At 36.4% G+C, this 14233-nt stretch overlaps 1 protein-coding gene and 1 long non-coding RNA gene across 2 annotated transcripts in view; both read left to right on the top strand.

Annotated features, from left to right (window-relative positions):
• Nucleotides 1-476: 476 nt before the first annotated feature.
• Nucleotides 477-4753, top strand: LOC129260212 (uncharacterized). Its single transcript, XR_010293163.1, has 5 exons — nt 477-657; nt 1227-1409; nt 2065-2182; nt 2598-2712; nt 4402-4753. It is a non-coding gene; the product is annotated as an uncharacterized LOC129260212 (long non-coding RNA).
• Nucleotides 4754-12018: 7265 nt separating this feature from the next.
• LOC129255372 (twinfilin-1-like) overlaps nt 12019-14233 on the top strand; it is a 41345-nt gene continuing 39130 nt past the window's right edge. Inside the window, exon 1 of the mRNA XM_054893732.2 lies at nt 12019-12239. Within this exon, the coding sequence (XP_054749707.2) occupies nt 12098-12239 (142 nt within the window). The 5' untranslated portion in view covers nt 12019-12097. The remainder of the gene's footprint in view (nt 12240-14233) is intronic.

Raw genomic sequence — 14233 nt, 5'->3', positions numbered from 1 at the left:
TATTTTAAAAATATTTTTGAAGGTGAATAGAATTGCTATTTTTTTCTATTTATAACGCGCATATTTATTGCTAGTTTACAACCTTGCCATGTTAAGCAAGGCTATCTTTATCTTTCAAATAAAAAGAAAATAAATAAAATAGAAATAAAGAACAAATATTAAGCTAATTCATTCTTAAACTTTCAAAGAAAAAAAAAAGCTCCAAAAGCAGAGGCAAAAATCGTCATTTCTTGACTGGTTGCCAACCAAAACCAAACAAGAAGAAATTTGTATGTTAATTAAGAAGTTCGTATTTCTATTTTAAAACTTCTTTCTTGCTTTAGACCCCCCCCCCCCCTTCGTTATTCCTGACTCAGCAGATCTTCCTTCAATCACCGGGCGCGGGCGGGCCTGCGCATGCGCACTGAGTGCCACTGATCGCTATCGTCCGTATAAATGCAAATTAACCAGCGCCGCCAAACGCAAACCGCCAATCTAATTTGAATTTGAAAGAGCCATCTTCGCCTCGCCGTTAATTTGCACCGCACTTTTATCGAGTGCTAGTGCGATAAAGAAGGGTAAAGAAGGCCGTTTTAATAATAATTTAACCACTGAAATCACACGGACCAGATTTGGACAATGACTTGAAAGCTAAGACATTCGCAGTAGGCTCTACAGGTAAGTTAACAATTTTCTATGATTTTCTTTTCGTAGTTTGTTAAATGGCGCGGCTCGCAGCTAGCTGCGGGGCTAGCTGTAACGTTAGAGTTCGTCAGGACATCCTGTTACTGCCCCTCAGCGCTGCCTGCCGGCCGCGACTAGCCGGGCGTGGATGTGTGGCTGCCATGCCGGTGCAAGTCTGCGCACATACATCATATTGACCTTACGATTTGTGTTAAGATTTAACATGAATTTCTTTTTATTTCACAAAATCTTTCAGTTGATATTGTTCCATATATTGTTATAAGTAAATGAGAGAGATATGTGATCGAATGTGAAACCGATTTTCTTGGTCTTGGAAAAAATCTGAGACTCAGCCAGTTATGATTTTCAATTTCAGATTTAACATTATGATAGTGGCCAGCGCCTCGTGTCTGCGCACCAATCACTATACACACGATTTGAGGATTTTGATGAGATTTTGAAATGCCGAAAATCGAAATTCATTATTTTTTCCACCATTTTAAGAGTCTGATTTTTTCATGAATAGGCCTAGCTGTTTATCACTTTTTGACTGTGTATTTCAGGAGAGAGGGAGACCCAAAACCACCTGGAGTCATACTGAGCCTCGAGGAGGAGATGAAGTCAGTGAACATGACCTGGGGTACCGGTAGTTTCCAGAAGAAGGCCCAGCTCAAAACCGCCAGGACTCGGGAGTGGAGATCCGAATACTTCGTTGCTGCCCTCCATATGAGGAGGCTGTAAGTTAGGTAATTCAGATGTCAAGTTTTCTTTTGGGGTCTTTGTGTATCCTCTATTATGAGAATTATGGAAAAGAGATGGTGATTTAATGGTTTTAAAGATGTAAAATATGAAATTCTAGCACTTTTTTTAGGCCTAATATGAGTTCGGACACCCTACTTATAATTTTTTTTTGAGGAGCGCGATATTTTTGTACATGACCCAAGCCTAGTTTCACCACAGATTAATTAATAGCTACACAGCTGTTGCATTTACAATTTTAATAACAATCTACAACAATTGAGCATTTTATAAAATTGAGTGTGTCTAGGAAAGCAAATTCGGAGGCATAAGGAGAGCCATTTATTGAGCTCCATGGAATTATAAACATGAAGGACTGATCTCTGCGACATCGATTTCAGAAGTATTCCCAAGACCAAGTGAACTTACTCATTTTTTAAATAAATATGATGATGTGCTGTTTATCATTATAGTTGAATCATTGATTCACAATCCCATGTATTTTTCTTAATGTGCAAATGGAATTTTACAACACTCTGTAGTAACCCTTGCCCGCCTTAGGTGTAGACATGTATTGCTATTCACTGTAATATAGACGTATTTTTATTCACTGTTCACTGTACTGATTATTTTTCTCTCCATTGTTTTAAAAAAATTATTCAGATACATCGCATCTACCAGCAAAGAACGTGTGCCAGTACAGGGAAGGAATGTACCTGTCGCACGTGAACTCTTCAGAGGCAGTGAGGACAACAAGATCTGCAAGCAAGTGATCCTTTTTGTAAGAAAATTTCCAATTTGTACATTTCACAATTAATTTTTTTTTAAGCCTTTGTACACATTTAGAGTATCAAGGCTTACAATATGTAAAAATTAAATGTTTGCCCAAAAATCATTATGGGAAAGGTGGATTTCCAAGGAAAAATCAAATCTATCTTTGTTTACACAGTTGTACGAGCAACCTTATAGGAGGCTTGTCTAGGCTCCGTGATGAAAATACAATGTAAAAATTGATTCACAATCCCATGTATTTTTCTTAAAGTGCAAATGGAATTTTACAACACTCTGTAGTAACCCTTGCCCGCCTTAGGTGTAGACATGTATTGCTATTCACTGTAATATATACGTATTTGTTATTCGCTGTTGTTCACTGTACTGATTATTTTTCTCCATTGTTTTTGAAAAAAATTCTTCAGATACATCGCATCTACCAGCAAAGAATGTGTGCCAGTAGAGGAAAGGAATGTACCTGTCGCACGTGAACTCTTCAGAGGCAGTGAGGACAAGATCTGCAAGCAAGTGATCCTTTTTGTAAGAAAATTTCCAATTTGTACATTTTACAATTAATCTTTTTTTAAGCCTTTGTACACATTTAGAGTATCAAGGCTTACAAAATGTAAAAAATTAATGTTTGCCCAAAAATCATTATGGGAAAGGTGGATTTCCGAGGGAAATCTATCTTTGTTTACACAGTTGTACGAGCAACCTTATAGGAGGCTTGTCTAGGCTCCGTGATGAAAATACAATGTAAAAATGATAAAATTATCTTCATGGAGTCCTCTAGGCTAGCCAGTGACATGGGCCCAGGCCCATCAATTTTAATTCATGCTTTTGCATAACCAAATGGCGTGAATTTGGAACTGGAAGTATAATTTCAGATTGACCTCCGAAATGAAACGTGCACAATTAGTCTGAACTAAAATAACATTTCCTGAATTTTTTCTTAAATCTGGAGGCTGAAGTATTTTTTTATCTTTGAAATTAAATTGGTTCTCGTTGTTTTTTACCTCTGACTTACCAGTATGTGTGGGGGTACCGTAGAAGTAGAATTAAAGGGATGGTCCAGGCTGGAAACATATCTCAATAAATAGAGTAAAATTCACAGAGCAAAATGCTGAAAACTTGATCAAAATTTGATAATTAATTAAGGTTTTGAATTTTAAAGATTTGCATTATTCCGGTGAAATAGTTCTAGGCATGTCTTTATGAATATTCATTAGGTTGGCTGATGATGTCATATCCCAATTGCCCTTTTGTATTTTATTATATGAGATTAGGTTTATTAAGATATTTTTAACCAAGAACTATTGACAATTGGATTGACAACTGATTAGGTGCATTAGTTATTGACGCAACTTATTTCATTACAATGGAGACGCATCATTTACACATGTATGAAAAAATCAAACATTTATGATTTCATCTAGTAACATAAAAAAAAGGAAAGTGGAGATGTGACATCAGCCCACCTAATGAATATTCATGACGAAGTGCATACAACTGTTTTCACAAAATATTGATAAACTTTAAAATTCAATAACTTCTTGTTATCCTATTTTGATGAAATTTTCATCATTTTGCTCTGTGAATTTTACTCAAGTATTATTTAGATGTAAATATTTTCGGCCCGGACCATCCCTTTAATCCTCTGATAAAATTTTGTATTTCATTTTTTTTTTTGCTTTGTCTTGCGTTTTTAAACATGTTCTGGGAACTGCTTTTTGAAAGTTGTCAGCATTAACAAGTTGTCTTTTTCCGACAGTTACCATAGTAACAGTCAGAGGCCAGTGCTTCTCAGCCAATCAAAAGCAATGATTTCACTGAAATAGTCGGCACTGACAATCATGAAATACCCATCAGATGTTAGCAGATAATGTGCAACATAGACTCCTAGATACATATATGCAAACATACATAGTCTAAGTCTTTATTATTAAAATAAATGTATAGGTATAAGGTCGAGGCAATTTTATCTCTGCGATGTCAATTTCAGAAGTATTCCCAAGACCATGTGAACTTACTATACATGTTGTAATAAAAATGATGATGTGCTGTCTATCATTTATAATTGAATCATTGAAATATGGAACTTAGAGAAGTTTCACTATCCCATGTATTTTCTTTATGTGCAGATATAATTTTACACCACTGAAATTTTGTATTACGGTATTCACTGTACTTATTATTTTTCATTCCATTGGTTTTTTTTCTAATCTTCAGATACATCGCATCTACCAGCAAAGATCAAGTGCCACTACAGGAAAGGAAGGTACCTGTTTCACGTTTCCTCTTCAGAGCCAGTGAGGGCCCCAAGATCTCAATAAATAATAATTAAAAAAAGACTCCTTTATCATTCCTTTAAAAATAGTACATATTATTTATTGAAGGTAAATGCTTAGATGCATTATATTCAAATTTTGTCTCCAAGCTAGCATGTAAAAATTGGATTGACTACATATTTACTGTGTAAGTTAATGATCTTTGTTGACACATAATACAAGAATTATACACAGCATGTTACAGTTTGTAACATAATTTTCTTTCATTAAATTCCTAGTTTAAATACCATATAGATGTTTTTTTTTACTTTTGTCATTCTCTGATGTTTTTTGGTACAGATTTCAAGAGACTGAGGGATTGATTTACCAGAGCAAGTTTACAGTCCAATCCTGTTATATTGTGCATGTGGAAATTAACAAGGTTTCAATACAATGCTACAAATTTACCTTGATTCATTTCATCAGTCCTATGTGCAAGGATAATTATTTCACTTGTCCATGCACATTGTTATAACAGGAGTGGACATTCAATGTAAAGATTATTGAAGATAATTTATAATTGAAATAACCGCCTGAGAGGGGGGGGGGGGGTGTGTTGGTACCAATATTATAATGTGTGTGTGCGCAAGGAAAACGAAGGAGTGATTATATGAGAAGAGTAAAAGATCGGGAATGTACATATCCACATGATTCATTTTTGTTTATGCTATACATTGCAGGGTGTTTCTAACTGGTACCACTTGACAATTTATGTTTCCAACTGGTCCTAACTGGTGCTTCCAACTTGTTCTAACTGGCACCAGTTGACAACTGGTGTTTCCAACTGGTTTTAACTGGCACCAGTTGACAACTCATGTTTCCAACTGGTCCTAACTGGCACCAGTTGACAATTGGTGTTTCCAACTGGTTTTAACTGGCACCAGTTGACACCTCATGTTTCCAACTGGTCCTAACTGGCACCAGTTGACAATTTGTGTTTCCAACTGGTTTTAACTGGCACCAGTTGACAACTCATGTTTCCAACTGGTCCTAACTGGCACCAGTTTACAATTGGTGTTTCCAACTGGTTTTAACTGGCACCAGTTGACAACTCATGTTTCCAACTGGTCCTAACTGGTACCAGTTAGGACCAGTTGTCAACTGGTACCAGTTGCTAACTGGTACCAGTTAGGACCAGTTGCCAACTGGTATTTCCAACTGGTACCAGTTACAATTTGTCAACTGGATTCCAGTTGAATCCAGTTGATTCCAGTATTCCAATTTCCATATTGAATCCAGTTCGCTAACTGGAATCAACTGGTACCAGTACCAGTTGGATGAACTGGTCCTTAACTGGTTTTTTGACCTGGGTGGTTCCTAACATCATCAAAATATAGTTTAACATAAATGTTTAAATGTTTACATACCGAAACACACGATTTGACAAATTCTTTGCATAAATTAGAGAAAGAATTTATCAAAAATGTTGATAAGTGTTTGAAAAGGACGAATACGAGTCCAGTTATGGATGACCTGCCGTGGTAGAATCTTTATCAATTCAATTGTTTTTATTTCAAAATGAGTGGTTTTGTTGCGTTTTACCAACAGTTTTTATAGTTTCTGTGCATTAAAATTATTATTGAATGATCTATCACACCTGTTTTGCAATGTAATTTCAACTTCTATGAATGATTACAATTTTCAAATTTCGAGGCAATTTTGCATGTCATAGTCTACCCACGTGATGCCACTACGTCATCAAGAAAGAAGTTATGACAGGTTCGGAGGTGTCATAAATATTTGGTCAGGTTGTTGTCCCCGATCTTGGCAAAGAGGGCTTCGTGAAACGGTTAGCGGACAAGTAGCTCGATCACTATCTTCGATTTAGTCAAGAAGTTAGACTTATGAAGGTGTTGAGAAAGTGGTTGGATACTTTTTTTCATGAATTCATTATTTAAAGTGGTCTTCGATTGCGGTTTTTCACGTGAACGAAATAACACAATTCAACATGCATTTAAGGCACCTAGTATGTTTGCCTGGCGGGAGGGGGGGGGGGCAGAAGGAAAAACCAGTTCGACTGGACCAGTTAGACCAGTATAATTTTAACTGGTAACTCTGGAAATTGGAACATCGGTTTACTGGTGTAACTGGTCATACTGGTCCCGTTAAAATTTTACTGGTCCAGTTAAAAATCAATTAAACTGGTCTTGAAGTACTGGAATTTTATACTGTTCTCGTTTCTGGTGGTTGTTACTGGTCTCACTGGTCTTCATACATGGTATCCAATTTAAACTGGTCTTTACTGGTCCTCGAACTGGTCCTCGTACTGGTGTTACTGGATCAATTTCTCACATGCATTTGGTTTGTTATATACCATGGTCAGTGAAATGTGATGGAAAAGATGGTAAGTAAATTAATCTTTTTGCTGTTGTTTTAAATGTGATATATGAAATTACACATTTTCATTGTGAATTAGTTCACACACTTATTTAGAACGTTTTTAAACAACAATGAGTGCCATTGCAAGGATATTCCATTCTAAATCCTGATTTTTCTTTTAAAAACAGGAAATATGCAAATGAGGTAAACCACGTGATCAGCATCATCAGAATTACTGGTATTTCTGGTCTTGACCAGTTCAATTTCAAAAAATGAATTATTTTAGACCAGTTGACTATATCAGAGGAATATCTTGCTTTGATCTTAATCATAATTAAAGGAAATAATTAGGTTAATACCTGATAATTATGATAATATTAATAATGATAATTAATTACAATATCAATAACAATTATAACATACAGTAATAAGAATGATAACAACAATGATCATAATAATCATAATAATAATAATTATGATAATTATAAGAAGAATGATGATAACAATGATAAATGATAACGATAATATAACTTTCTCTGAATTGCAAGATTAATTTTCCATAATTCGTCAAATGATCTGACTTGGAATAAGGTCATTATCTATTGGACCAGTAACACCAGTTTAATGAAAAACAATTTAACTGGTATTACTACTTTGCTTCAACTGGAATGCAATTGTTTGAACTGGTCTCCAGTTGATTTTTACTGGTCCAGTTAAAAATCAACTGGCCCAGTAAAAATATGCTGGAAACCAGTAAAATTCTACTGGAAACCAGTAAAAATTCTTACTGGTCTTACTGGTTTTTCCTTCTAGGGGGGGGGGGGGGTCGCACCATTTTCCAAAATAATTGGTCGGGCCCTCCCGGGATACGCCGCCTGCCTTTGGAGAATAATACACGCAGCACCCCCAAGGAAATTTGTTGATCAAAGCGTCAATCAGGGTATGACGTGCCTCATGTGCATGGGCCCTGGAGACTAATATATATATATATATATATATATATATATATATATATATATATATATATATATATATATATATGTGTGTGTGAAGTTATACATGTACTACAGCTTTGGCAACTCTTTTTATTTAAATATTGTGTGAAAGAAATGGATGAAGAGAATATATGTATATATATATATATATATATATATATACATATAAATGTATGAATTGTTTATTCAATAAGGGGTAGCCCATTCAACAGTTGATCTCCCATGGGGCCCCTATACACAAGAATGCAATAACAGATAATATTTACAGATAAAAACATTCAAAATAACACAACATATGCAAACAATGCAATAAAAGCTGTATTGCGAAGACATCAATAATAAACATTGCAAAATTAGAGAGATATATTTCAACGGTATTCAAACATTCATAAACACAAATTTAACAAAGTATCAAGTGCCAGCGTAAAACCTTTAATCGACGTACTGAGATGTTTTTTTTTAAAGATTTTAAATGTATTAAAAGACGACGTTCAGTTTCCCGTACGATGACGGCAAGCTATTACACAGTTTTGGACAGGTGTAACCATATATATATATATCACTGGCGTAAATCCCGGGGGGATGGGGGGGGGGATATATCCCCCACTTTTCGAGGAGGGGGGATGACCTGTACAAACACCCCCCCCCCCACTTTTTACGAAAGAAATGAAGAAAAAAATCACAAGAGATAATTGTCTTATTGGTGAAAATTCTTCCTAAAATACCGCTTAACAAATAAAACAATATTATTGAATCATAAAATGCAAATAAAGAGCCATTTCACCATTTCCAAACGAAATACTTATGTCCTTATTATAACATTGAAGAGAAACCCCTGTTTCTTCCAATTCATCAATGTAAACGGTACGCCACTGTACGCCACTGTGGACATATCAATGACAATTCCTTGCATATCTAAAAACATGATTGCAAAAAAATGCTAAAATATTTCAGTCATCCCCCACCCATCAACACGGATTTACGCCAGTGATATATATTATATATATATATATATATATATATATATATATATATATATATATATATATATATACAGCGCGTCCCATAATTAAAACGAAAAAGAGATTAAGCGATGATTTACCATAACTTAATCACAAATACAATAGACAAATGACCAATGTAAGCTTAGAATCTGAAATTACTTAGATTATTTCTCATTCACGCATGAATGAGCAAAAACAATTTGAAGAGGGGATACCAAAAAGTCATTTGGCGGGCCTGTATCTGGGTTTCAAAATGAAAACCACATTTTTAAAAAGTTCAATATCTGCTCTTTAATTTGCTACCTCAATAACAGAAAATGGTCAAGAAATGACAAAGTTCTGGTTATTTGAAATAAGGCTTGAATTTTAATAATTTCATAAAATGAAGAGGTTTTACAAGCTAGCGTTCAAACTCACTCGACTCTCCGTTTTGTTGACGATCACTTAACCATGCGATAGCTTCTGTGGGAAACCGGTGAAAACACGTTTATTTTATGAAATTATGGAAATACAAGCATTGTTTCGAGGGAACATAACTTTTACTTCTTGACCATTTTTTGTGATTAAGGTATCAAATAAAAGAGCAGATATTGAACTTTTTAGTCATGTGATTTTCTTTTTGAAATTCAGATACCCCCCGCCGAATGAGTTTTTGGTATCCTTTCTTCAAATTGTTTTTGCTCACTCATGCGTGAATGAGGAATAATCTAAGTAATATCAGATGAAAGGGGACAGTGGCGTACCGTGGGTCACGGCATTGGGGGGGCACCAGCAAAATTTTTGAGTCGCTCAGTGAGCGCGCAAAGCGCGCTCAATTACCAGACATAGGCCAATTGACCTTATATATACCGTGTTTACACTTAATCGGCATTTGAATCGGCTTGCGGTTCTGAACCGCGAGCTGTAACAACGTGTAAACGCAAACCAAAAGCCGATTCTGCATCGGCTTTTGGTTCTGAACCAAATGCCGATTAAGTGTAAACACGGTAATAGAGACATTTTAAGGACTGTGCCATTAAACGGATATGTAATGTATCTCACTGATCAAATGATGCGAGCGCGAAGCGCGAGCTGAACATTTTTGAAATTCATACCTAAAAAGGGTCAAAATAAGCTATTAAATAAAAAAAAAAAATACGTATCTGTCTCGCTAAACAAACAATGCGAGCGCGAAGCGCGAGCTGAAATTTTTGTATTTATTGACCCCAAACAGAGACAGTTTAAGGATTATTTTTTAGAAATCAAATAAGAGAATACATATCTCACCATACTCATCTAATTTGAGTGCCAAGCGCTTGCTGATTTTGTTAGAAAACATGAAACACCTTTTGTAGTCATTGTAATCATGATTGAAATACGCATCTCACTAATCAAATATTGCGAGCGCGAAGCGAGAGCTAAAAATTTAGGAAATTCAGACATGAAGAGAAGCATTCTAAGGCTTGTTTGTAGGAATTTACGAAGACCATACGTACTTCACGTACAAAATGATGCGAGCGCGAAACGCGAGCTGAAAATTTTGTATATATTGACCCCAAACAGGGACATTTTAAGGACTATTTCTTTTTTTTATCCATTAAGAGTATACATATCTCACCATAGTCATCCAATGCGAGTGCCAAGCGATTGCTGATTTTGTTAGAATCACATTCAAACACATGAAGAGCTTTTTGTAGTCATAGTAATCATGATTATCATACGCAGTAGCGCAAAGTGCGAGCTGAAAATATAGGAAATTCAGATCTGAAGAGGGGCATTCTAAGGCTTGTTTGTAGGAATCTGCTATGACCATACGTATTTCACTAAACAAATGATGCGAGCGCGAAGCGCGAGCTGAAAATTTTTGATATTTACATTAGAAAAAGAGACATTTAAGGACCGATTTCAGGAATTCATGAAGAGCAGACAAATCTCATCAATCCACTAATTCGAACGTAAGCGCGAACACGAACAAGGATTTTTTTTATATACAGACCTTCAAATGGGGCTATCACTTTAAGTAGTCATGAAAAGAAGCATATGTCACTACATAAAACAATAATAACTCGAAGTGCGATGATATATATTTGGTGCATATTGACTTGAAAACAGGACGTTTTGGTACAACATGATTGTACATGTATATCTCGTTAAACAGACAATGCTAGTACCAGGAATAATAAACAAATAGGCCCTGAGCACATTATGTTTCATAAAGTTATAGAAAAAAAAAATTCTTATGTAATATAACACAACATATAATATAATATAACATTATAATGTACAATAAATTCTTCTTTCCCACTACGTTTCTTTCTTCTCCCTCTTTTTCTCCCTTTTCTCTCGTTTTTTTTTTTTTTTTTTTTTTTTTTTGCCAGCCGATTGGGGGGGCACGTGCCCCCCATGCCCCCCCGTAGTTACGCCACTGAAAGGGGAGATTCTAAGCTTTTTATTGGTCATTAATTTGTCTATATTGTATTTAATTGTGATTAATTTATGATAAATCATCGCTTAATCTCGGTTTCGTTTTTTCTGGGACGCACTGTATATATATATATATATATATATATATATATATATATATATATAAATGTGTAAAGTTATACATGTACAACAACTTTGGCAACTCTTTTTATTTAAATATTGTAAAGAAATTGATGAAGAGAACAATGGTAGGCGTAGCTTAAATCAAGGTTCCCCAGAGCTATCTACCCTTTGGAACGTGTACTGTATCAAAGCAATAGCTTTGATCCAGCTGAAGCATGGCGGCTTGTCATTGTTCGAAACCCACCTTCACCCGACAAAGGAAATTATAATTGGTATAGTGTCGAAAATTTGTCTATCTGACGGTCAATCGGATCGGGGTCGCCCTAGCCACTAACCCGTCTCTGTGGTCTAGTGGTTAAGGCACCGGCGTTCAAAGCTGGGGGCCCGGGTTCGATTCCCGGCAGGGACATTTTTTCGGCATTACCAATTTTTCCAAAGGGTAGATAGCTCTGGGGAACCTTGATTTAAGCTACGCCTACCATTGTTCTCTTCATCAATTTCTTTACAATATATATATATATATATATATATATATATATATATATATATATGTATATATATATATATATACATATATATACATATATATATATATATATTTATATATATATAGATTAGGAGACTATATAACGTCTCCTATATAATCTATAAAATGCAAAGGCATATACGATCGAAGACGATACACAGCCAATGAAACGAATTGTGCCACGCACTGTTCTTCAGTAAGTACCGCGTACGTACAGTCTCTCTCTGTATGTTACTCCTTATTTCGACAGTATACAGTCTAGTCTACAGTCTGTACAGAATTAATCCGGAAGTGTTGAAAATTCACAAATCCAGTCAAGCTTGTGGGTTTGAACATATTTGCATCATGTCTCACCAAACTGGTATACAAAGTAAGTTCATTAATAAATGAGAGTTCAAAATATAAGAATTTATGTACCGGTATATTAATTTTAACAACTTAACGTTACTCGTTAGGGCACCACTGGCGCTGAGAGAGTGCGGAGCGGCCAATACAGACCACCCCCGACAAGTACCGGCCGGTATAGTGGCAGTGGTAAAACTACACGGCGCGATCCCTCGCCGGGCCGTGCATGGCCCCATTTTGCTAGCCTAGGGAGTCTCAGAGAGAGGAGGCGAGTGCGATGCTCAGTCATTTGCATTGGTAGGCGTTTCCCGGGCCGAGGAAGACATAATTTAATGCCACGCCCATGATAATCGATTTTATGATTGTGGGCAACAACAGGAAGACAGTAAACAGTGAATGTATGGCAAGTTCCCCCTTGTCTGCGCACACGTGTATCTGCACGATTCTACATTTCTAGTAAAAGAAGATACGCAACGAACACAAACTTTACACATGGAACACATAGACAGATATTCATTAAAAAATCCGAATCAAAATGGTGGAAAAATAATGAATTTTGGGCATTTTATGTGACGGCCTCAAAATGCAGCCTTTCTCATCAAAATACCCGAATCGTGTGCAAAGTGAATGGGTGCGCAGACATGGGGTACCTTTTTTGAATCTTTTTCAATCTGAAAATGACTGCCCGAGGTTTTTTCAAAAGAAAATCCTATATTTCTTTCAAATTTTAAGGAGATATTTGGTACACTTATGATAATATAAGGAACATTATTAACAGAAAGATTTTGTGAAATAAAAAGAAGTTCATGTTAAATTTTAACTCAAATCGTTAAGGTGCGCCACTGGTTCACCCCGACCATTCGCCATACAGAAAAATGTACGGGGTGGGACTGATCTGAGACCAGTGCCGCTAACACTGTCATTTCTATGTAGGAACGCGCGAAGTAAAAGAGTCTGACTTACCAATTCTTGTGTTGACCCAAATGCAGATTTTGGTTCTACTTAAACAGGATTCCAATGCCCAATGAGTCAAATATCGTCCTTCAATTGAAGATTTCTTTCTAAATCGGGTAAAATCATAAGGAAATTTTTCCTTATTCTCGTCTGGTCCATAGTCTCCTACGTAAGTATTTCAGCACACCCTCTTGTGCTGAATGAAAGAAAGCTAGCCACTGAACAGTGGCAACCACAGAGCTGGTTGCAATAAGCCCCGGGGGGGCCACTTCCATTCACGAGTGGATACCATGCGCGACCATGGGGTCTCGAAAAGCACCCTAAACACGTAATTTCCATATTCTGAAAATGCACCCCTTAACAAGTATTGGCGCGTGAAACCCTACCCTTAACAAGTATTGGAAACAAAACGATACTCTTGGCAAATATTCCCTGAAATGAACCCCTAAACAAGTACAGGAATGTTTTATTGTTACGGGTCCTTCGGTCATCGGCTTTACCTTATTTGGTTTAGTACGACCCCACTTTCTACACCTCGCGCAAATCGGACTCTAAACACGAAGTGTTGGGGCAAAATGGACATCCTTTATAAAACATTTTAATTTTGTTTTATCATTCCCGCAAATTTGTCTCTAAACACGTAATTTTCCTAGCGAAATAGACACCCTTTTTTCATTATTTTTGTGTTTTTGACACCCTTATCACGTTACGTACGTAACGTGCCCTATCGTGAAAAGGACATCCTTTTTACGTGTTTTTTTGGTCGCGCATGGTATCCACTCGTCAATGTAAGTGGCCCCCCCGGGCAATAAGCTCCTACCTGTTTCCGGTGAAGCATAATAATAGGAAGCTCCGCGATCCGGGGACTGTAGTCTTTTTCTCACCTGACACCACTAACGTACCTAAGGGGCAGGGAGGGCACACTGCACCCCCTGACGAGTCACAACTCATGCAAGGGACGTACCCCTGCCTAATGTTGTAAATCGGATCAAAAATCAGATCGAAAATCGGATCGGCAGTTAAGCTTCTAAAATCGAAATCGAATCGAAAATCGAATCGGCGATG

The sequence above is a fragment of the Lytechinus pictus genome, chromosome 3 (assembly GCF_037042905.1).
Source record: "Lytechinus pictus isolate F3 Inbred chromosome 3, Lp3.0, whole genome shotgun sequence".
Classification (NCBI taxonomy): Eukaryota; Metazoa; Echinodermata; class Echinoidea; order Temnopleuroida; family Toxopneustidae; genus Lytechinus; species Lytechinus pictus.
The sequence above is the reverse complement of the archived record's forward strand: the minus strand, read 5'-3'. Positions and strand labels throughout refer to the sequence as shown.